The sequence below is a fragment of the Geotrypetes seraphini genome, chromosome 9 (genome assembly GCF_902459505.1).
Source record: "Geotrypetes seraphini chromosome 9, aGeoSer1.1, whole genome shotgun sequence".
In the NCBI taxonomy this organism is placed as follows: domain Eukaryota; kingdom Metazoa; phylum Chordata; class Amphibia; order Gymnophiona; family Dermophiidae; genus Geotrypetes; species Geotrypetes seraphini.
The window spans coordinates 170,994,199-171,019,807 of record NC_047092.1 but is presented as its reverse complement, the minus strand read 5'-3'; the positions used below and the strand labels follow the sequence as shown (position 1 = coordinate 171,019,807).

Genomic DNA, 25,609 nt, shown 5'->3' with positions numbered 1-25,609 from the left:
TAAATGACTTGCCCAGGGTCACAAGGAGCAGTGTAGGATTTGAACCCACAACCTCGGGGTGCTGAGGCTGTAGCTCTAACCACTGTGCCACATGCTCTCTTGGACTGATCTACTAATAGAAATAAAATAATTAAAGAAGATAGAATGATATCTTTCTTATTGCACTAACTTAATACAGTTTTTTTTTAAAGCTTTTGAAGGCAATAACTCCTCCATCGAGGTTAGACTATCGTAACGCCCTCGACCTCAGAATCATTAAGACAGGGGGGGAACATTACAATTGGTACAAAATGCTGCAGCTAGGCTAGTACTGGGTGTCGATAGGATGGCACATATAATGCCAATTTTGAAGAAATGACACTGCTACCAGTTCGATTTCAGGTACAGCATAAGGTTATTTCCGTGATCCATCAAACTGCTTTATCATCAAACACCATGGTATTTTCGGCAGGTCGTAGCAATCTAGAAGCCAAATAGATCTTTATGATATGCAACCCAAAGGTTATTAAATCCAAGAGTGCAGGGAAACTGCGCAGATACTAGAGCGATAACATTCTGCATTGCTGGTGTTAAGATGTGGAATGCTTTGGTGGGTCAATTGCAACTGTGTGTAGATCGGCTCCAATTTAAGAAACAGTTAACTTAGATGTTTGTCGCTGCTTTTTTGCGACTTGTTAGTTGTTACTTGAACAGAAGAGATTATGTAACGATGAGGATTTTAAGATTTTAGTTTGTCATTTATGTACTCCCCGAAAATTCGCGGGGGTTCCGTTCCAGGACCCCCCCCCCCGCGAATTAAAAAAAACCACGAATGCGCTTTCTCGCCAGTCACGCAGCTCCTGATTGGTGTAGCCCGACTTTACTACAGGAAGAGGCGGTTGGAGCAGACTGCGAATGAGTGAGTCCGCGATTCGAGAACCGCAAATTCGCAGGGGAACACTGTATGTTTGTTCCTAACTGATGTGAACGGTTTAAACTAAACTAAACCTTAGGTTTATATACCGCATCATCTCCACAATCGTAGAGCTCGGCACGGTTTACAGGAGTTGAGAGAGAAAGGAACTCCAATGAAGGTTAAAGGATATAGTGAGAAGAGTATTTGGAGGGCTTAGGATGCCAGAGATGGAGTAAGTATTACATTTTTGAAAACAGCCAGGTTTTCAGATGTTTGCGGAAGAGTTGGTGAGAGCTCAGGGTCCGGAGGGGGGAGGTAAGGTTGTTCCAGAGCTCAGTGAATCTGAAGGGGAGGGAGGTCCCTAGTTTTCCTGCACGGGAAATGCCTTTTAATGAATAATGATAATAGTAATAATAATTTTATTCTTATATACTGCCATACCCAGCGAGTTCTAGGCGGTTTACATCAATTAGATTAGGATCCGCATTGACATGCAGATTTACAACAATTTATCAGATTTACAACAAATTTAGCCGAACTTGGCAGATGATGGAAGGAAGAGGGTAGAAGAAAGGGAAGATACAAGCTATCATGAAGGAGGAGATGAGCCAAGCGAGGGGCCCAGAGATTGCCGGAAGGGACGGTTAAGGGTCTTGTTTGCTGAATAGGTAAGTTTTGAGTAATTTTCTGAAGGAAAGGATAGTTTTAGTTTGTGAGTGGGTCTGGTGGTATTAAGATTTGAGGAGTTCCAGGAAAGTGGGATGAAGGGAGGGAGGATGCCGTGAAGGATTTTGAAAGTTAGACAGGCGCATTTAAAGTGGACCCTGGCGTTAATCGGGAGCCAGTGAAGCTTGGACAAGAGCGGTGAGATATGATTAAATTTATTTTTTGCGAAGATAAGCTTAGCCGAGGCATTCTGGATCCGCTGAAGTCTATGAAGGTTTTTCTTGGTAAGGTTTAGTTCTTTTAATCCAGGGGTGCCCAAAGTCCCTCCTTCAGGGCCGAATCCAGTCGGATTTTCAGGATTTCCCCAATGAATATGCATGAGATCTATGTGCGTGCACTGCTTTCAATGCACATTCATTGGGGAAATCCTGAAAACCCGACTGGATTCGGCCCTCAAGGAGGGACTTTGGGGACCCCTGGTTTAAACGGTATAGAAAAATTTAAAATAAATAGATATCTTTTTGTGTTTATTTCTGACCCAAAGAAGAAGATATTGCCTTCGAAAGCTAGTGAAGAAACTACTAAATGAATCTGTTTTCTTGTTGTATTTCTATTGGCGAACCAGATTGGTCCACAAGACGTTTCAAGCAATGAAGCCACTTGGCAAAAATTCAGGGCTCCTTTTACTAAGCCGCGTTAGGGCTTTAACGCGCAGAATAGCGCGCGCTAAATTGCCGCCCTTGTTAGACCTTAACGCCAGCAATGAGCTGGCGTTAGTTCTAGCCGCCTAGCGTGGGTTTAGCGCGCGCTAAAGTGCGGCCGCCAAAACTGCTAACGCAGCTTAGTTAAAGGAGCCCAAAGTGTGATCTATGCAGAGGGCCATTGCTGAAGTTCAGTAAGTGGGATGATTTTTCCCCAGTGCCATTAAAAGGGGTGAATAAGAATGCTTTGTGCCCAGGGTGCTAAATTAGAGGTTGGGGGTGGGTTGGTTTTTTTTTAACCATCCCTGTCTTGAGTCAATCTGCAGTCCTAAAAATGAAAGGGAGCACATCCTAAGTAGAGAGTTGCGCGGGGACAGAAATCCCACCCATCCCCGCCAGGATCCTCTCCATCACCACCCGTCCCCGTCAGGATCCTCTCCGTCCCCACCCGTCCCCATCAGAATCCTCTCCATCCCCACCCGTCCCCGTCAGGATCCTCTCCTTCCCCACCCGTCCCCATCAGAATCCTTTCCATCCCCACCCGTCCCCGTCAGGATCCTCTCCTTCCCCACCCGTCCCCATCAGAATCCTCTCCATCACCACCCGTCCCCGTCAGGATCCTCTCCTTCCCCACCCGTCCCCATCAGAATCCTCTCCATCACCACCCGTCCCCGTCAGGATCCTCTCCGTCCCAACCCGTCCCCATCAGAATCCTCTCCGTCCCAACCCGTCCCCATCAGAATCCTCTCCATCCCCACCCGTCCCCGTCAGGATCCTCTCCGTCCCCACCCGTCCCCGTCAGGATCCTCTCCGTCCCCACCCGTCCCCATCAGAATCCTCTCCATCCCCACCCGTCCCCATCAGGATCCTCTCCGTCCCAACCCATCCCCGCAAGGAATTACCTCCATCCCCGCCTGTCCCCATAAAAAGCACCAATTACTTCTGACAGGATCATCAATTCCACAGTTTCTTTTGCTGTTTTCCTTGTGGAATCTCTTTGGTGGAACCCTTTTTTTGTTTTCTGTTCAGGTAATTAACTTATAAACCCCCTCTTTTACTAAGGCTGACGTGTCCATCATATTATATGGACGAACCCTGCTTCCAAAGCTTTCAATCCCCGAGGGAGTCCCGTGGGCCAGAGGGGGGTCCCCGTGGGAGTCCCGTGGGTTAGGGGGGGTCCCGCGGGACCCGCGGGATTCCCGCGATCCCCGTTCTCATGCAGATCTCTAATCCTAAGCAACCTTACCCAGGGTGCCCTTTTCTTCAGTGACTTCCCAGGATTTCCCCTAAATCAGGGGTGTCAAAGTCACTCTTCGTGGGCCGCAATCCAGTCGGGTTTTCAGGATTTCCCCAATGAATATGCATGAGATCTATTTGCATGTGCTGCTTTCATTGTATGCTAATAGATCTCATGCATATTCATTGGGGAAATCCTGAAAACCCGACTGGATTGCGGCCCTCGAGGAGGGACTTTGACACCCCTGCCCTAAATCCACAGCAAAAACAAAACATTAAAAGACCACAACGAAAACCCCCCAAACAACAACAAAACAACAGATCTTGATGAAATGTGTAAGCTTGCCAGTCTTGAACCAATGTGAAGTCTGCCTGTGTTGAAATTCTATGCACTTCCCTACCTGCACTAATGTGATGAAAGGATCTGGTCTAAATAAACAGAATCTATAGAGATCTTTGAAAAGTCAGAGGCGTCGCATATTCTGAGATTTTTTTGCATGCAAGATACCAGTTGTTTTCTGAATCCTAACGCATTTCCTGTCGCATTCTAGCTCTCTGCGATATGCATCCAATGAGAGCTCTCTTCCTTATCCCCCGGAACCCAGCTCCTAGGTTAAAATCTAAGAAATGGTAAGTCATTGTGTGACACTGATTTTTTTTTTTTTTTTTCTTGTAACACAATAAAGAATCAAATTACTTTTTATGATTGTTGACACCAAGAAGAAAAAGAAGCCCTCAAACCTTTGACTCTTTTCAGCTCTCATCTTCCCTCCGGAGGGAAAATAAATTCCCCTAATCTATCATATGTCTTTTTTAAGAGTTGACTTTTTAAAGGATGTTTACCTAACCTGCAGCCATCTGAAACTTAGCTTTGGCACCTACTCCCTGTATCGTGAAATATTTTTTGTAGGGTTTGGTTGGTTGTTGTTTTTTTTTTCAGTGGAAACACTGAAGTCATTCCAGCAGAGGACAGTTTATCTTCTCAAATCAGGAATGTAGGGAGAGGAGTAAGGAGATTTCAACTCGGTTCCTGATTCACTTTTACTTTTCAATTTTTTTTTTAGTCAAGGTTTATTTATTAAGTTTTTAAATTTTTACAAGACATGGTTAAGAACAGTCTTATGCAACAAGTTATAACAACGATATGCTCCATGGAAAACAAATAAATAGAAATCGTAAATGTAAATAACTGGTGTACAAACATGAGTCTATGATGGTGCCTGAAGCATAGTTGAACTTCATAATAAAATAAAATAAAAGACCATTCTATATGTTTAAGCATGAATCAAAGAGAGAGAATGCAAATAAAAATAAGAAGAGAGGGGGGAGAGAGAAAAGGAGAGGAGAGAGGAGCGGAGCATTCAAGAGGTATTGGAATGGAGGAAAGATTTCAATAAATCCCATTTCAGTTGAAATTGTGTAAATCTGTTGGAAGACTTAGCCAAGTAAGCCTCAGTTCTATATGTGAGACATACAAGGTTCCACCATTGCGAATGAGAAGCCTTGGATAAGTCTTTCCAGCAGGTAAGCAGAACCTTTAAAGCCAAGGAAAGCAAAATATCAAACAGAAAATGGTCTGAGTCAGCAATTGTGGTAGAGAGAGCGAAAGATTTTTGAGCAAATACAGTACGTGCTGATGTAAACCAGAAGACTCCTAAATGGTGCAAAATGTATTTCTTTTTTAAATCAGCTTTTTTTTGTGCTGATGTCAGCTGGCTTCTTTAGCCATAAAGTGAGTTATTTAATTCTAAAAGATATAGCTGTTATAATTTAGCATCTCAGTATACCAAAAGGGGGAAAGTGAGCAGAGTAGGGACAATGGTACAAAATGTAAACACCTTGGCACTGATTCTGCAAAGCGCGTCTAAAATTAAGCGCAGTTTGGACGTCCAAGATAGGCGTCCTTTGTAGAATCACGCTGAGCAATGCTCAGCACTGTTTAGACATCCAATTTTTGAGACATCCTTTAGAGCAGGGGTGTCCAATGTCGGTCCTCGAGGGCCGCAATCCAGTCGGGTTTTCAGGATTTCCCCAATGAATATGCATGAGATCTATTAACATACAATGAAAGCAGTGCATGCAAATAGACCTCATGTATATTCATTGGGGAAATCCTGAAAATCCGACTGGACTGCGGCCCTCGAGGACCGACATTGGACACCCTTGCTTTAGAGAATCGGGTTTTAGGCAAAAGTTAGACATCCAAACAATGTCCTTAATGCTATAATATTTTATTATTATGACGTTATTAGAATGGAAGTTTTATGGTGTTTTTCATTCTAATTGTGATACTGGGAGTTGGATCTGTTTAATGCTTTTATTTATTTCTCTTCCATCAGAGAGAGTGACTGGGATTTGAACCAGCAAAATTAGGGTACAAGGCTGTACATTTAACCAGTGTGCTAGACATTGAGCTAACAAGTTGCATATCAATTGTAAAACTAGGTCCTTATAGGTATTGTAAAGGAGGTCTACTTTTGAACGTAGTTTGGGCTTCAGATAGACCCGAATTCTATGGATGGAACATAGGCACAGTTTGGATGTCCTTAATGCGATCTGCTAAATAACTCTCTAGGTTTTTATTTTTGCTTTATTAAGCTCAAAATACATTTAATAAGGCACCACATAAACAGGGTGCATCAAAACAGATATATTGCATGCAAAACCTTCTATTTTTCTGGACAAACAGCAATGCTATTTGCTAATTAGAGCATATGAAAAAAACACAGCTTTAGGTTTCTTGCTAAAAAGCTACCCTTTTTTTTCTGACTAAACAGTGCTCCAATCAGCTCATTCTTGAAAGCAAAGAAAGCACATGAAAAAAAATATATATAGATTGCATACATAACTTCATTTGCAAAAGCTTAAAAACTGAAAAAAAAACAGATACAGACCTTAGCATGGCTTCTACTTCATTGCAAATGGAGGTGTGCATCTCTTTAAATTCTGTTTCAATGCATTAATTTCAATCTTGCCCACTTGATATATTAACTGCACACCATGCAAACTAAAGTGAGTTTTTAAAATTGTCATGAACGTGTTATAGAGTCAGTATTAGTATTCATTTTTAATGTTTAATACCCAGTTAGAACAAGCAGGCCAAGGTGGTTTACAAAATTATGTAAGCTTGAAATTTGTATATGGCCCTCAGCTCTATCATATTCACACTGCAGCTGTTTACATAAAAAAGGTTGGAGTCCTGACTGTCAGCCATGGACTCGATATAAGTGTTAGCGCCCAAGATTTGCAGATGCCTGGGCAACCTAGACTATTCTAGAAGTTACGCACAAAGTTTGAGCCCTGCCCATGCTCCACTCGTGTACAACCCCTTGGAAGTACACACTATGTAGGTTAAGTGGGTAGTTACAGGATAGCGCTTAGGTAGAATTTTGAGTTGCACACACATATACACACATGCCATATTCCTAAATATTTGCATGTCTACTTGGTGCAGAAGTGGTTTATGGAATTGGTCCTATGTAGATTTTCCATGGCACTATCCTGGGAATCCAGTCATGTTTTCAAGACATCTACAATGAATATGTATATAAAAAAATGAACAGATGTTTGCAGATGTACTGCTTGCACATCCAGTGTAGCTATCTTGAAAACCTAGCTGGCCTTTGGGACCATAGGACAGGCCTGTCAAGCCCAGTCCTAGTGAGAATCAGCCCTGCAGCTGTTTAAAGTGCTGATGACATCACAGAGCAGCTGTTCTATATGTAAATCATAATGCTGAACCGAGTCCTGTTGTGCAGTTACTTTAATATCAAAAAGATATATTTTGCAGCTATACAGAAGCAAATTTACATTACATTACATTAGTGACTTCTATTCCGCCTGTACTTTGTAAATTTCACACAGTCCACATAGTTGCAAAGTATTAGGATTCTTTTAACTTGCATACTTTTGGCTAATTCTTAAAAGAAAAAAGCTGCCTCGCTGGGGAAGGGAAAACTAGCAGGTTCAGTTGAAGAAAAACCTTTCTATATCTAAACAAAGCCATCCAGAGATGCATCTTTTTAACCCACCTAAAAGTGCACCCAGAGTAGAAGCCTGTAAGTGCTTTTAACTGAGCAGAAGAGAGGGATTTTTCAGCTGGGTGAAGTTACTCAAATGGCTTTGAAAATGTTCTGACTAGAGAATGAAATGGGAAAATTTCTGTGCCCCGTCCTCGGACCACCATCCCCTTCACCGTCCCCGCTCTCCCTTTCACCGCCCCGTCCCCGTCTTCAGCGTCTTCTCCTCTCCATCCCCCCACCCCCAGCACCTTTCAGGCGGTCCAGCAGCTCCCTCCCGCCGGCCAGCCTTGCATTTCTCTCCCTCCCTCCCTCTTACCTTCTCTTGTGGCGAAACTGGCAATTTGTATAAGGCTATGCGCTGTATTACAGCCGAAGCCTCGAAGTCGCATCGGGTTGCCTGCTAGAAAAGTCTCCTCCGATGCAACCGGAAACAGGAAGTTGCGTCAGAGGAGATTTTTCCAGCAGGCAACGCGACACAGCTTCAAGGCTCCGGCTGTAATACAGCGCATAGTCTTATAGAAATCGCCAGTTTCAACAAGAAAAGGTAAGGGAAAAGGAGGGAAAGAGGGCGGCGGGAGAGAGGGAGCTGCCGGATCGAACGCTCGTTTACTGCGCGTGCTAACCATTCACCGCTCCATGGGGCGGTGAATGGCCTTGTCCCCGATCTCGCGGTGACCTTTTTTTTTTTGGTCACCGTTCTGGCGGGTTACCTGCGGCTAGCCGCGGGTAACAACCACCGTGTCATTCTCTAGTTCTGGCTAAAAGGAGCAGAGAACACCAGACTGAGCTGAAAAATTATACATGTAAAGGGGAACCTGAAACCAGACCCAAGAAAATGTTCTTCCACTTGTATAAATTTTGATGGCACACCAGTTACGGTATACCATTTTGCCATAACCCACTTAAAGTGGTATATTAATACCAATAAACTACTTTATAGCCATAACAGTTGCCCAAGAGAGAAGGGAGCTCACTTGCAGCCACTCCTGGATATTCTGAGGCAGATTCCCTATTCTGGGATGCTTGGGCCCCTAATTGGAACTTAGCTTTATACAAGATATGATGCCTTTGGTCAAGATCTAAAAACAGAAAGACACCTCATAAAAAGCAGAGAATGTCTGGTTAGCAATAACCCAAGATCTTGAATTATATTAACATTTAAAACAGCAGCACTAAAAAAACGCAACTGCCCAATGGAAAGTGAGCCTTAAAATCATGGCTAATTTATGTGCTCCTGAAGTAAGCTAAAGCTCAAAGCATGTTGGGCTTGTTTTAACACGAGCTGAACTACGAGAAATTGTATGGTTCATTTTCCATTGAGCTGCTATGTTATATTGTTGTTTAAAATATGTATGTAATAAAAAGCTCTTGGGTTATTGCTAACCTGATATTCCTCCATTGAGGCTGGATTTTGCCTTTCCTACTTATGACATCATCAGGTCATGTGATATTCTTAAATCGGTCCTTTCACAGTATACATGAATTAAGATGACTTCATTTGAAAATTCACTTTGGTTCAGGTCTAAAAAATTCCAGTCTTTCATTGAGAGCTGCCTGGTGAAGAATCACAGTCAGAGACCTACCACGGAACAGTTGATGAAGCATCCGTTTATACGGGACCAGCCCAATGAACGACAGGTTCGCATCCAGCTGAAGGATCACATCGACCGGACGAAGAAAAAACGTGGTGAAAAGGGTGAGTGGAACTCGAGTGTCTTTGTGGAAGTGTAACTAACAAATGCATAGGTTCACGTTCGCCCACTATTCCGGTGTTTTGAGATCATGGTTGGCAGTAACGTTCTATATTGTATTGGCAGTATGTTGGCTTTCCAAATTCCACTCTAAGTGTCCTATTTCCTCTCGATTCTGAATAGGTCACCCAAAATTGAATGCGTAATTATGGGCGTAAATCACAGATCCATGCACAAACTAATATAGCTAATTAGGCGATAATTATTGACGTGAACAAGCACTTAATTGTCTGTAATTAGGAGCTATGCACGGATCTGCCTTATGCCCTATTCTGTAACATGTGCGCTTAAATTTCATAGTGTGCTGCTTCAGAGGGGATGTGGCCAGGGGAGGGGCAAGAGCGGGTCAGGGGTGTTCCCAGAAATTAAGTGCATTTGCACACCCTCCGTCAGGTGTGAGCATTTACACCAGCCATTCTTTGGCAGGTGTAAATGCTTGTGCCCAAGTTAGGCATGAAGGTCCAGATTTTATAGATGGTGCCTGACGTTTGCCGTCTAGATCAACATACTTAGCCAATCTAGGTGCCTAATGTAATTATTTGATTAGGCTTATTCAGTGCCGTTAATTGAAAAGCACCATTAAAAAAAATTTTTTAAAAATGAATTAGCTGGTAGGCTCTTAAATCAGGAGGCGCCTACCACGTCGAAGTAGGCATCTACTCTGAGACGCTTTTCAGAAAGTAGGCATGGTTAGGGGCGGACGGATTTTGGGCATGGTTTGATTTAGGCACTGGTCAAGGCCTAACTTAGATGCACTCATGTAGGCCAAGAACACGCTGGCATAAATCAGGTTTCAGGTTTATAAAAAATTTGATAGACCGCCTTATCAAATATCAAGGGGGTTTTACTTAGTATAAAAAGAAATTATAATGCGTTGCTAGGCACGATTCTATAAAGTTTCAAGTTTTTATTTTTATTTGATGAATCGCTTATTCCAGTTACTAAGCGATTTACAACTTCATAAAACAGGTTTATAAAAGTAATCAAAATAACTTAAAACTAACACTATTAAGACATACACGAAACGAGAAGGATAGAAGGGTAAAGTTACATAATCACAGCTTAAGAAAAGAAACAAAACAAGGAATGAAACAATAGGATGGGGGTAATAAAACTGAGCCCTAATGTCTGCGTCTAATAGGAAAAAAGCTGGAGATTTTTAGTAGTTTTTTGAATTGACTGAGGTCTTTTTCTTCTCTGATATATTGGGGAAGAGCGTTCCATAATTGGGGGGGGGGCCATTACTGAGAACATATCATGTCTTCTAGTGCCGATAATTTTTAAAGAAGGAACAGTTAGAAGATTTTGGGCTGTCGATCGAAGAGACCAGGAAGTGTTGTGGGGGATAAGCATTCGGTTGATAAATAGAGGTTCTTTAAAAGTTAAGGTTTTGTATGTTAGAAGTAATATTTTGAAAGTAATACGATGGCTAATTGGGAGCCGGTGGGAGTTAATTAGTAAGGGGGTGACATGATCGTATTTTTTCCCGTTGTGTATGAGTTTAACTGCAGTGTTTTGTATTATTTGAAGGCGTCTTTTTTTTCCTTTTGCGTAATATTGATTAGCAAAGCGTTACAGTCATCGAGCTTGGCAGTGATCAGATGAATGACAACTGCGCTCAGTGGTGCCTTCGAGTTAGGAGCAGTTTATAGAAGCAGGGCCAAAATACACACTATACTCGTATTCTGTAAAGGTCATTCCACACGGTGCACCCTTACAAAACACTAGTGCACATTATTTTGGCTCTTATTTTTGGGTGCCATTTACGGAATCTAGTCCTTTGTCTTTTAGTTTGAGCGTGCTGAAGTGTATGCAAGATTTTATCAGTCCAAAATCCCTTCAGATGTGTGCTGACGATCTCCTGTGACTTTTGTTCTCTATAGACTTCCCCCCCACACACCCCCGTCAGAGCTCTTTACAAAAGTAACTTTTTAAGTGGTGTGCTGGGATCTTGCGGCGAATTGTCCGCGCTGCAATGTCGGCATGCCGAAGTCTTGCGCGCTTTTGTCCCGTCGCCATTGGACATGGGAGGGGCAGCATAGTAATGGACTGGCCACACAGAACAATGGGGCACCTTAGAGGGTACTTCTGTGAATTTCACATATAGGGTGCCTTCACATATAGGATGTATATCTCACCATAACCCTCTTATAATTTATGGTGAGCCCCCCCATCGCCCCACCCCAAAACCTACTATACCCACCTGTGTACCATCCCAATAGCACTTATGACTCCAGGTGGCACCTATATGGCAGTATAGTAGGGCTTGGTTGGACTCGCACTTTCTACCATAAATGTAGTGGCTAGAATGGCTTATGTACCTGAGTCCTCCTCTCTATGGTTCACTACCTACCCACCAGGCTCCTTAACATACCTGTGTGCAGCTCTGCTAGGCTTCCCCATACCAGATTCTGCTGCTTTAGAGACAGGGATGTACCTTTTTGTTCTCATTTTTGTGTGTTGGAAGGAGGTCAATGAGCACTGGGGTAGTGTGTGAGTGTCTTACCTTGATGCACAGTCATCTGGTCAGTTTTGGCACCTTTGTGCCACTCGGACGCTTCTAAAACAAATCTAGTTCCTAGCGTCTGAGTTCTGTCCATGATGTTTTCCAAAACGTTTGATTATCGCTGCAAGACGTCCCAAGTCTAACCCATCCTTGGTCCCACCCATAACATGTCTCCACTATGCCCATCATGTACTACGGACACACAGATGTCCAGAAGGGCAATTTCGATTATCGACACTTGGACTTCCTGGTGATTAGGACAGCCAGGTGCCGATGTAGGATGCTTTTTGGACGTCTAGGTTTTTTGATTATGAGCCCGATAGGCTGGAGCCAGGCTATATAAATACCCTAATTATCATGGTGCAAATTTTAAAATGAAAATTCATGCACTTGGTTTTTTCCCCTGACCTAGACTAGCGACTTCTTGTTAACAGTGCTAAAAGCACATGTATCATGGCAGTCTGCATATATTTATAGCTGAGCTATATTGTACCTGGGTAAACAGCTGTGAAAATTGCCTTCCCCAGTGCACAACAAATAAGTGTAAGGCCTTATCTTTGAAAAAAACATTGCTAATGCAGCTGAATTAGGCCATTTTGTACAACTGGTTCAAGATAAATCTGTCTTAAGGCATTATATATCAGTGCTGACTTGGATTATTTGTAGGGAGCGAGTTCTTGCTTTTTTGTGTGAAACATGACATTGTAATGGAATTTCCTGCTGCGCTATACTGGTTAATAGTGATATGTCTCATTTCAACAGTGCAGAAGCAATTAAAGCGGATTTTGGAAAGGGGTCAAGTTGCAAAGTAAAATAATCTGGTCATAGAAGTTTCTGTCATCCCACTGCTGCTTGTTATTGCTTTAAACACGTTGCATTTATCAAAACAGAACTTGTAATATGCAGGATGGTATTTCTAAATGCTTTAACGAGGCACTTATATTGCCTGTAGTACGTTATGTGTAACTAAGTTTCTCGGGATCATCTCTGCAACAGGCTACTTTAAGAAGCTGCAGGGTAATAATAATAATAATAACTTTATTCTTCTATACCGCCACAATCTTGCGACTTCTAGGCGGTTTACAATCAAGAGTGCTGGACATTCAGCGAAATACAATAAGTAGATATTCAGAGGAAATACAGAGATCAGAGACCTCAGGAGGCAATAGTATAGAAATACAATTTGCTGAGCGAAAATGTAATATGTACATTTTAGTAGGTAGGTAGGGTAGGGAACAGCTTGCTGAAACCCTAGAACCAAAATGCTCCTAGGCCGAAGAGTAATCTACCCACTGAAAAAGTGATTAAATCCAGCGGTTGTAGTAAGAGCAGATAGTGTAGCTGGTTTTAAGAAAGGTTTGTACAATTTCCTGGAGGAAAAGTCCATAGTCTGTTATTAAGAAGGACATGGGGGAAGCCGTTGCTTGCCCTGGATTGGTAGCATGGAATACTACTACTCCTTGGGTTTGGCCAGGTACTAGAGACCTGGGTTGGCCACCATGAGAATGGGCTACTGGGCTTGATGGACCTTTGGTCTGACCCAATATGGCTGTGCTTATTTATGCTCTTACGTGTGCCAAGTATAGGCCAAGTAACAAGCCACGGTAACATCACCGATGAGGTTGGCTCTGAGGCACTGTGGAATGAGGCATTATGACATCACAATCTCAACTCTGGAATGTTGCTCTCATTGGAGTTCCGGAATCTTGTTATTCTTTGAGATGCTGGAATGTTGCTACTCCTTGGGTTTTGGCCTGGATTGGCCACCGTGAGAACAGGCTGCTGGGCTTGAAGGACCATTGGTCTGACCCAGTAAGGCTATTCTTATATTCTTATGTGAACCAAGTATAGGACAATGAAGCCATTGTAACGTCACTGATGAGGTTGGCTCTGAGGCACTGTGGAATGAGGCATTATGACATCACAATCTCAGCTCTGGAATGTTGCTCTCATTGGGGTTCCAGAATCTTGCTATTCTTTGAGATGCTGGAATGTTGCTACTCCTTGGGTTTTGGCCAGGTACTAGGGACCTGGATTGGCCGCCGTAAGAATGAGCTACTGGGCTTGATGGACCTTTGGTCTGACCCAGTAGGGCTATTATGTTCTTATGTTCTTAGATAATGTGGCACCAGGCCATATAAAATGTTAAAAATTATACCATAAAGCTTTAAAAAAAATCCTTAGATTTACTGATAGCCAATAATTTAGTAATATAAGGCGTAATTCTATCATATTTAGAGAGAGGACAAATACTCTTACTGCAGGATTCTGCACTGCATGCAACCACACATACAACACTTCACACCCACTACATTCCTTAGGTTAACATATGTCCAGGAAAACCCGGACATGTCCTCTTTGTAAAGGACTCTCCGGGCGCCCTGAAGGATTTCCAAAACCCAGCAGATTGTCCGGGTTCTGGAAGTCCTGAGCTCGGAGGCCACGTCTGGAAACCTTTGCCCCGTCCACAGTTCCACCTTCAGCTCCGCCCCTTTACCTCCACCAGCCCTACCCCCACACAAACTTCCTTGCTCGGAGGCCACGTCTGGAAGCCTTTGCGTGTGTGCGGCCATCACAGTGATGACTTCATACGCACGCGCACATGCATGTGATTTCATCACGTCGACGGCCGAGCATGCACGAATGCTTCCAAATGTGACCTTCGTGCTGAAGGAAATTCATGTGGGGGAGGGGCTGGGGGAGGAACAGGGGCGGAGCTGAAGGTGGAATGGGGTGGGACTGAAGAAGGGGCGGGGCCAGGCATCCTGTTTTTTTTCAAAGAGGAAATCTGGCAACCCTACACATTCCTCCCCTTCAGATATGCAGCCCCCCACCATCAGCTTCAGGTCATGCAATCATTAAGCATGCTTGCTAAAGCTTTGATGATTTGTAAGGAGAAACATTGTAGCTCTGTCGGGAATGTGGAAGAACTGGGGGTGCAGATTCTGAGATTTCCATCTTGTCTAGATCAAAACAAGTCAAAGTAGTCCAAAACAGTAATTTATTATCAACAACGGAGGGGGTTAAAAAATAAAATACCCTACTTGGCCTAAGTTCGCCCTTCCTGGGCTGCCTCATGAGTCAGTAGTACTGGCAAAGTGTTAAATGCAGCTTACACCGTGTCTGATTACAATGTCTCTCTCCCTCAATCAAAGGTCCTGTTGCTAGCATGCATTACGGGACTGGAAGTTCAGAGTCTGAGATTCTGTCCCACCTTGCATAGACTCCAGACATCACTTGCATGCAGGTGAATTGGTTGAGTGGCGCTGTCAAAATGAACGGTGAAAAGACCTTTTGGGACTCTTTATTTTAGATGCATGCTGTGGGCATGGGGTGAGCTGTAGACATGCCATCTTTTGCTAGCCTTTTTCATACCTAGCTCCCCCCTCCCCCGATACTTCTATCTAGAAATCGCACTAGTAAAACAAGAATCGCTCAGAAATAAGGGAACACACGTCAAATGATTGATCATACAAAGATAACTGTGTGTATTTTGGCTCCTTTCGTGCAATGGGGAAGACACTCGGTTAGGAAAACATGCTGTCAAATCAGCCTCAAAGGCTCAACAAGCAGAGAGAGCTGAAAAAACTGCCAGAGTAAACGAGTAAAACAAGTCCAGCCATGTCTGATTGTTCAAATATATATGGGGAAAACCAAAAAACTGTTACTCTACTAAGAGTGACTAAAGGGAAACATGCAGAAATCAAAAAATCACTCAATAGATGTAATAATAGAATTAATACTCCCGGAGCGCACACTTAGGGATCCTTTAACAAAGCTGCGCTAGTGGTTTTAGCGCACGCGCTAGCCGAAAATCTACCGCCTGCTCAAAAGGAGGCGGTAGCGGCTAGTGCGCAGGGCAATTTAGCGCGCGCTAAGGCCCTAGCGTGGCTTTGTAAAAGGAGCCCTTAGAATTCAAAAATATGCTCAGAGACACGAAGGCAACAACGTGCAGCCGCAGCCCCAAGAGAAGCTTGCCTCACTGCCCAATCATTGCATATTGTGAATTCACAGTATGCAATGATTGGGCGGTGAGGCAATCTTCTCTTGCGGCTGCGGCTCCATGTTGTTGCCTTCGTGTCTCTGAGCATATTTTTGAATTCTAAGTGTGTGTTCCAGAAGTATTAATTCTTTTATTTATTTATTTTTTTAACTTTATTGGTTTTCAAACTTTGACAGTGCAATACCATTAATTGAACATTAAACACTGCATAAAACGCACTATTAATGCATAAAACAATCATTTTCTCCCACCCTCCTCCCAATTATTAATACAATAAGACATATTATGTGATTACAATATTATAATTAAGTAATTTTAATCCTTAAAATACATTTCCCTCCCCTCACCCAACCACCCTGGATGTGTAAGGAAATCTAAGAAAAGGAGAGATATATGACCCTTATTGCGAGGTAACAAATGTAGTCAATGGGCTCCACACTTTATTAAATGAATTACTAAACCCCAAATATTCCGCATTCATTCTCTCATATCTATATGTGGTACACACATTAGCCCATTAATTCTATTATTACATCTGCTGAGTGATTTTTTTTGACTTATGTCTGATTGTTCGGCAAAGAGGAGGAAAAAGAAGAGGCAGAGCGTGAATCGGGGGACTAAGAGAAAGCCCGCCCCGCTCACCACCCTGGGCAAAAGCTTGCATGTGTCCCCACCCTACTCACTCATGCCAAGTCCTACTGTTTAAAGCTCCACTCGTCCTGAATAGAGTCGTTATCTCTTATAATCCTTTCCGTACTTTACGATCAGAGGATAAAAAAATCTTCTCAGAATTCCATCCCTACGAACTATAAACGCTAGGCGAAACACACTTTTTTCAGTTACTGCTTCTCAAATCTGCAACCTACTACCAACCCCGGTAAGGGAAAAAAAAAAACCCTTGTAAAGTTCAAAGCAAAATTAAAAAGCTACCTATTCAGGGACGCCTTTAATCGGATTTTGGAGTCCATCTGACATCTCCACTTGAAGCAGGCAAACATTGATCAAATGCCCTTCTGTTTTCCCCCTTCTTTGTTCTTTCCTACACTAATTTGTAGTTCCTCCTTCCATTTCCCTCTCGTTGAAAGTTTGTCTGTGATCCTCCCCAAAAAAACTGTTTGTCTCCCTCATTTTTTATTATTTATCGTTTTGTAATCTACGGAAAAAGCAATTTTATCAAATCCTACAAGAACGAGAGGGCATTCAGAAAAATTAAGAGGGGACAGATTCAGAACCAATGCTAGGAAGTTCTTCTTCACCCAAAGGGTAGTGGACGCCTGGAATGCGCTTCCAGAGAGTGTGATAGGACAGAGTATGGTATTGGGGTTCAAGAAGGGATTAGATAATTTCCTGAAGGAAAAGGGGATAGAAGGGTATAGATAGAGGATTACTATACAGGTCCTGGACATGATGGGCCACCGCATAAGCGGACTGCTGGGCATGATGGACCTCTGACCCAACGGAGGCACTGCTTATGTTCTTAAATTAACTTGAAACTTGACTAGGTGGGGAGGACCATCAACTACTATTGCTATGGTGCAGTTTTCCCTAGAACAGAGGTTCTCAACCCAATGCGTTGGACTCGCCAAGCTAGACTGGTTTTTGAGATAGCTACAATCAAAACATGCACGGAATAAATTTGCGTGCACTGCTTCCATTGTATGCAAATCTATTTCATGTATATTCAGTGCGGGTGTCCTGAAAACCTGACGGGCTGCCTACTATTTGGGTTTTTGCCAGGTACTTGTGGCCTGGATTGGCCACAGTGGAGACAGGATATGTTCTAAAGAGGACTGAATTGAGATGCCCTACCCTAGGACCAGCTCTGATCCGAACCAGACTTTTTTATTTCCAAGGCTTGTTTCTCACATGCTTCTATCTGAAATTCCTTGCCATGTTTTTATTATTTTTAGAACACACGAGCTTTGTACTTTACATCTTCTGATGTTCTGTCTGGCAAGAAAAATAACTTGGCAAACAGCATTTTCCTGGTTGGCGTGAAACAGTATTTACAATGCATATTAAAGCTTCAAATCTTCATATCTTCAAATGCCGTACTGTGCAGGGGTCCAAACTGTCATTTGGATGATGACACCCCAGTCTGCGCTTTGCGTGGTGGTTTTCATATAGTTAATGGTATAGGGCAATGTGTTAGTGCTTCAGATGCTGGAGGTTTGGTGGCCTAGTTAATTCTCCAGAAAATTGTAATGTAGATTTAAAATCAATACAGATACTGTCTTTTTATTTTTTATTTTTTGCCTCAGATTGTGAATTGTGAAAACTGCAGAATCTATATGTTCCACCCATCTTCCTCACTAGCACTTTAATTCTCCACAAGTTCTTAAGCTTGATTGAGGTCTCCTATGGTCATTCCCCTATATCCTCCAAGCATCTACTCAGTGGCGTAGTAAGGAGAGGGGGCAGTCCGCCCTGGGCGCCGTCTTGCTGAGGGCGCAGGTACCTGCCTCTTCTCCACCCCCACTGCTGTGCATGCACGCCGCTTCGCTTTCTCTGTGCCTCTGTAAAGTTCCTGGTGCGAGCAGCGGCCCCTGACCTGCGGTTGTACCTGCGTCGGCTGTTCCTCTGACATCACTTCCTGGACCCTGCCCTAGGAAGTGACATCGGAGGAAGAGCCGACGCTGACACGGCAGCAGCTTAAGGGTTGTTGCTCGCGCCAGAAACATTACAGAGGTATGGGGGAAGGGAAGCAGCACACGCAAGGCAGGGAGGGGCACGACCGCCCCGGACGCCTCTCGCTACGCCACCATTTTTATGGAGAAGAAAGTCCTATCGAGGAATGTGTATTTCTTAGTGCACATTCGCTTTGTTAGTTCGTGCTAAATTGATTGAAAGCATATTAATCTGCAAATTAAAATACTTTACCATGGGTTGAAAATTTTCTAGCAAAGCGAATGTATGGAACAAACAACAGTAATAACAAAAAAATAACACCAAAATATCAGACAAATTTGGAAAAGCCAGGCACAAACCACATCTTTTGACCTGTTGTACATATCTAATGTATGCCTACCTTCCAGTCTCATTGCATAGCATATTCTGGAACATTCTTCTTGCTAGAGAAGCTGTAGCAATGTGCACTAATCCAGAGTTTTGCTTACAGATGAGACAGAGTATGAATACAGTGGGAGCGAGGAAGAAGAAGAAGATAATGACTCCGGGGAGCCCAGGTAAACTTCGAAACCTTTACTCTTCTGCCCTCGCAGCCTGTAAAAGAGTGCTGCTCGCCGGGCGATGGGCAATCCACTCATCATTTGCACTGGCACGGTGCGCTTGTCCATGTAAAATTCATTGCAGCATGGTAGGCATCTGATTAGCCGTTACGTTGTACAGCAAGGTGATGCCCTCCTCCATTGAGGGTCAGAGAAAGTTTCATCAAAGCCAAGGCAGTTAAGCCGAGAGCACAGCAGAGGTATTTAACCACTTACCCTGTATATTCAAAGCTGTAACCTCTAACCTAGCAATCGCTGGTCTCCCAGCACAATGCTTTTACAGTCTAGGGTTGCTTTACTAAAGACATCACTGCAGAGAGAAATCGCATCTCATAAGAAAGAGTTTAATGGAGGGGCAGATTACATGGCATTTCTGTATTGTAGTCTCATCTCCCTTTCAAAGGAAACCACACTCTCAATAGGTTCTTTTCCAATTAAACAATGAATATGTAAAGTATCCCCTTATTTTGCCGAGATAATTTAATAATGAATGCCATTAAGAGATTTGCGATTCATTCTGTCTATTCTCCTCCATTCTCTGCCTCCTCCTTTTTCAATAGCAAAACGAAGAGACTCTGATTCTCTAAACTGTCTAATGGGGATTTAAGTGCCCAGAACTAAAGAATATTTCAACAAACAATTCTGTCCTGTCTCTAAATCTTAATGTGTCCAATTAGCCACTATTAAATTTGTAACGCAGGCAACTGGAGTGATATTTAATAAAGACTTTTTTTTTATTTGCTGATAAATCCAAACTCCTTTGAGCCAATAAGATAGTATGTAGAACTGAGATTATTAAGGTTTCAGAAAATATGGCTCATAAACGCCATTTCTTGTAACTTTAGGAAAATCCTTCCCAAGCTGGAGAAAGGAGCCTTTTTATTTATTTATTTATTTATGTATGTGGCTTTAACTATCTCCATGGGCAGCGGTTTTCAAGTGATGAAGACGTCGAGGAAGCTGTAACGTCCTGGTTTGAAGGTCAAACAGAAGAATTCTTTTCAAAGGGGTTAAAAGTCATTGCAGGAAAAGTGGATGAAGTTATCAGGAGATTAGATTGAAAACTGAAACAAATTTTTTTTTTTTTTTTTTGAAAACTCTTCCTTCCTACTGAGGTGGATAAATTATGGAATGCCCCTCGTACATGCAGACTTACAGAGCACCTAGTTTAATGTAATATATGGACAGTTCTGTAATCAACCGGGTCCCAGTCCTTAAACACTTAAATCACATAGTTAATATTGGCAAGGTGGCACGGGGTAGAGTGCGGGCAGGACGTAGGCAGGGCTCCCACTTATGCATGTAACTTAAGCCAGTGCTTGAGGCGACACCTAATACCATCAGCTTTTCAGGATATCCACAATGAAAATAGGTGATAGGTTTGCGTGCACTGCCTCCGTAGCATATAAATCTGTCTCATGCATATTCAAGGATTGGGTTGAAAAGCACTGATTTGGGGAATACTTAAAAGTTATGCTTAAATCTACTGCACTTTACCGCTTACACATTCACCTTAGAGGAAAGGAGGAACAGGGGAGATATAATTCAGACGTTCAAATACTTGAAAGGTATTAACGTGGAGCAAATTTTTTTCCAGAGAAAGGAAAATAGTAAAACCAGAGGACATAATTTGAGGTTGAGGGGTGGTAGACTCAAGAGCAATGTAAGGAAATTCTTCTTTACGGAGAGGGTGGTGGATGCCTGGAATGTGCTCCCAAGAAAGGTGGTGGAGATGAAAACGGTGACGGAGTTCAAAAAAGCGTGGGATGAACACAGAGGATCTAGAATCAGAAAATAATAGTGAATATTGAAGAACTAAGGCCAGTACTGGGCAGACTTGCATGGTCTGTGTCTGTATATGGCCGTTTGAGGGAGGATGGGCTGGGAAGGGCGTCAATGGCTGAGAGGGTGTAGATGGGCTGGAGTGAGCTTTGACGGAGACTTCAGTAGTTGGAACCTAAGAACAGTACCGGGCAGAGCTTTGGATTCTTGCCCAGAAATAGCTAAGAAGAAGGGAAAAAAAACCCCCAACAAATTTTTAGATTGAATCGGGTTTGACAGACTAGATGGACCATTCGGGTCTTTATCTGCCATCATCTACTATGTTACTATGTAAGTTCTATGACTGGTATAAGTGCAAGCACTTAAATGGTACAAAAAAAGATGGGGTTAAATTAAATGTATTGGAAGGGGAATACCAAAGAAGTGTGGGATGAAGCGTGGGATGAACACAGAAGATTTAGAATCAGAAAATAATATTAAATTTGAACTAGGCCAGTTACTGGGCAGACTTGCAGGTCTGTGTCTGTGTATGGCCGTTTGGTGGAGGATGGGCAGGGGAGGGCTTCAATGGCTGGGAGGGTGTAGATGGGCTGGAGTAAGTCTTAACAGAGATTTCGGCAGTTGGAACCCAAGCACAGCACCGGGTAAAGCTTTGGATTCTTGCCCAGAAATAGCTAAGAAGAAGGGAAAAAAAAACCCCAACAAATTTTTAGATTGAATCGGGTTTGACAGACTAGATGGACCATTCGGGTCTTTATCTGCCATCATCTACTATGTTACTATGTAAGTTCTATGACTGGTATAAGTGCAAGCACTTAAATGGTACAAAAAAAGATGGGGTTAAATTAAATGTATTGGAAGGGGAATACCAAAGAAGTGTGGGATGAAGCGTGGGATGAACACAGAAGATTTAGAATCAGAAAATAATATTAAATTTGAACTAGGCCAGTTACTGGGCAGACTTGCAGGTCTGTGTCTGTGTATGGCCGTTTGGTGGAGGATGGGCAGGGGAGGGCTTCAATGGCTGGGAGGGTGTAGATGGGCTGGAGTAAGTCTTAACAGAGATTTCGGCAGTTGGAACCCAAGCACAGCACCGGGTAAAGCTTTGGATTCTTGCCCAGAAATAGCTAAGAAGAAGGGAAAAAAAAAACCCCAACAAATTTTTAGATTGAATCGGGTTTGACAGACTAGATGGACCATTCGGGTCTTTATCTGCCATCATCTACTATGTTACTATGTAAGTTCTATGACTGGTATAAGTGCAAGCACTTAAATGGTACAAAAAAAGATGGGGTTAAATTAAATGTATTGGAAGGGGAATACCAAAGAAGTGTGGGATGAAGCGTGGGATGAACACAGAAGATTTAGAATCAGAAAATAATATTAAATTTGAACTAGGCCAGTTACTGGGCAGACTTGCAGGTCTGTGTCTGTGTATGGCCGTTTGGTGGAGGATGGGCAGGGGAGGGCTTCAATGGCTGGGAGGGTGTAGATGGGCTGGAGTAAGTCTTAACAGAGATTTCGGCAGTTGGAACCCAAGCACAGCACCGGGTAAAGCTTTGGATTCTTGCCCAGAAATAGCTAAGAAGAAAAAAATTTAAAAAAAATAAAAAAAAATTAAATTGAATCAGGTTGGGCAGACTGGATGGACCATTCGGGTCTTTATCTGCCGTCATCTACTATGTTACTATGTTACTATGTCACCCTTCTCTCAATGCTATAACCATTCGCTTCACCAAATACTTCAAAATGTTGATAATGTGCATCAAATCCTGTGATTATACAAATATGCTCAGAGACCCGGAGATTTACCCACCCCCACCCCCCTCCCTTTACAAAACCGTGATAGTGGTTTTTAGCGCAGGCCGGCACGCTGAATGTTCTGTGCTGCTCCCGATACTTATAGGAACTCTATAGAAAATGCTGTTGGTGAAACAGTGCCCTAAGTCTCTTTAGCATACAAAGGCTAAAAAACCCACTTCTTGACCCAATAATTTATTTGGTCTATAAACGTAAGCGAGGAATCTATGAAAATACCTAAAATTTTAGATGAGAACTCAATTTGTTAAGTAACTCCCGAGTCCAAAATAACAGAAGATGGAAGATAATCCTGGGCCGATCCATAAAAGTTTTGTTTTAGCAGCATTAATTTTCATTTGGACAGACATCGCCCACGTTTGAAGTTTAGAAATTCCACAGTTTATATTAGAAACAAAGTTGCCCCCCTCTTTTACGAACGCATGGCGCGGGTTTTAACGCCGGCGGTTACTGCTCCGACGCTCAAAGAATTCCTATGAGCGTCGGGCGCAGTTCCCGCCACTGCCAGCGCTAAAACCCACGCTATGCGTTCATGAAAGAGGGGGGTTAGTAAGATCTGGATCAGCTTCAAGTAAAATAAAAATATCGTCAGCATATGTAAGATTAGTTTCTAAAACAGTGTAACTAAAATTTTTCAATGACTGAGACCTCAGTAGGTGGAACCTAAGAACAGGACCGGGCAGAGCTTTGGATTCTTGCCCAGAAATAGCTAAGGAGAAAAAAAACACAAAACAAATTTTTAGATTGAATCAGGTTGGGCAGACTAGAAGGACCACTTGGGTCTTTGTCTGCCGTCATCTACTATGTACTCATATCAATATTAAAGAGTAGTGGAGACAATGGAGATCCCTGTGAAACTTCCCAAGTGGATTTCTGTAAAGCTGATGTTTTTCCCTCAATATTTATTGTATAGGAACGTAGCGATAAAAATTTAACAAATCATTCCAAAACTACCTGATGTAAAGCAATTTCTGAAATTAAATAAATCAAAATGTCCCTGGGATGATTTTATAAGGGCACATCTTATATAATAAAACCCTAGCTGCACATGCACACTCTTAACTGCGTGCTTCCATGATCTGTAGGTCTGTGGCCGCAGGAGTGCACATGCGCGAGTCCCCAGCACCTACCTACACTGCCGACAGGACTGGCCACCAGCGCTGGACTCTCCACAATATTCGGCTCCTCTCACCAGCCGCACCAGCGTCGGAGAAGGCTTCCGACGCTGGCGGGGATTGAGAGGAGCCGCGGCGACACCTCGCGGGGCGGGAGGAAGTGCCGAAAAACCACTCCAGCCACTACGTTGTTCGCGGTCCCGACTCCAGCAGCATGTGCAGCAATCTACACACGCTGCTTCAGGGCCTTCTACTGCCCTGATTTGCTCTGCCGCGTCTCTGATGATGTCATCAGGGACGTGTCAGAGTAAATCAGGACAGTAGAAGGCCCCGAAGCAGCGTGTGTAGAGTGCTGCACACGCTGCTGGAATCGGCAGATTTGTCGGGACCGCGGGAAGGGAAGGGGAGGTAAGGGAAATGCTACTGCTGCACAGGGAAGTGGTGTGGGGGGAGGGAATGCTGCTGCTGTGGCTGCTGCACAGGGAAGTGGGGGGGGGATCGAAATGCTGCTGTATAGGCACATGGAGGGGGAGGGAATGCTGCTGTGGCTGCTGCACAGGGAAGTGGGGGGGGGGAAAGAAAGACAGATGGCTAGCACCGTTAAAGTAACGGGCTAAAATACTAGTAGGTGCATAATTTGCTTTTATCGAAGTAGCACAGCCCAGGCACTAATGTGTCATGAGAGCCAGGGCACATATTATAAAATGACCTTACATATTAAGTTAGCACAGTGTATCGCAAACTGTGCACTGCAGCTCACTAGTGTGCCTCCTGAGATTTCAGGTGTGCTACGAGATGCTGGAGAGCAGGAGAGTCATTCACGCCAGCTGACTGCCTACGGGACGTTCCTCTCACGGCGAGGCACATCCTGTAGGCAATCAGCCAGCCCCAGCGACTCTCCTCTCCATGCGTCTTTTCTGCTGTCGCCCCCTACTGGTGACTCAGGGCCCATCTGGAGGGCCTTCGTGCATGCACAGATGTCGACGTGTTTGATATCACGGATGCCTCTAGCCATGGCCACTGTGTTTAGCGTGCGATAGCTCAACAAAGTTTGCAAGACACTGAGTTAACAGACAACCAGCTGCGTTCCCTTTCCACTCAAGGGGTGTGAACAGAGGCTTTGGACTTTTGGTGAGGGTGAGGACAGCTCAGATTGACTGTCTGCCTTTTGCTTGAAAACTGAATACTGACGTGTCTTTCTGTAGCTCTATTCTGAATCTACCCGGAGAATCGACGCTGCGGCGTGACTTTTTGAGGCTCCAGCTAGCCAATAAAGAGCGCTCGGAAGCACTACGCCGCCAGCAGCTGGAACAGCAGCAGCGAGAAAATGAAGAGCACAAGCGGCAGTTACTGGCCGAGAGGCAAAAACGCATCGAAGAACAGAAGGAGCAAAGACGCCGATTGGAAGAGGTAATGTGACAATTGTTTGGTCAAAGCAAGAAAATAAAACCTTAGACCGCCAATTATGCCCTGGATAGAGGCTAAAAGGAGTTTAGTTGGAAAATATTTTTTGCATGCTACTGTCTTCTGAGCATTTCATTTGATGTGTGGGCAGTATCGTCAAAAAGACGAGCTGTAGTTTCAGAAATTAGCACACTGAAAGCCTTAGCAGGCACAGTGTCTGGGTTAAACCTCATAAAAGTGGGGTGGAGGACGCCAGATTCTCCAAGCGTACAAGGGAACTTTCAAGGTTTTTTTTTTTTCTTGTGTTTATTTATTATCTAATTTGGTTGATCTAGTGCAGTGGTCTCAAACTGGCAGCCCGGGGGCCACATGCGGCCCCGCCAGGTCCTATTTTGAGGCCTTCGGTATGTTTATCATAATCACTAAAGTAAAATAAAACAGTTTCTTGATCGCATGTCTCTTTAGCTATAAATGACAATATTA

The 25,609-nt window shown here is 43.4% G+C and overlaps 1 protein-coding gene across 4 annotated transcripts in view; it reads left to right on the top strand.

The window, feature by feature from the left end:
- TNIK (TRAF2 and NCK interacting kinase) overlaps window positions 1–25,609 on the top strand; it is a 388,169-nt gene that overhangs the window by 252,875 nt on the left and 109,685 nt on the right. For all 4 annotated transcript variants that reach the window (XM_033957992.1, XM_033957989.1, XM_033957990.1 and 1 more), the window contains exons 9-12: window positions 4,050–4,128; window positions 9,041–9,216; window positions 18,899–18,965; window positions 24,928–25,132. In XM_033957992.1, the coding sequence (XP_033813883.1) occupies window positions 4,050–4,128; window positions 9,041–9,216; window positions 18,899–18,965; window positions 24,928–25,132 (527 nt within the window). The remainder of the gene's footprint in view (window positions 1–4,049; window positions 4,129–9,040; window positions 9,217–18,898; window positions 18,966–24,927; window positions 25,133–25,609) is intronic.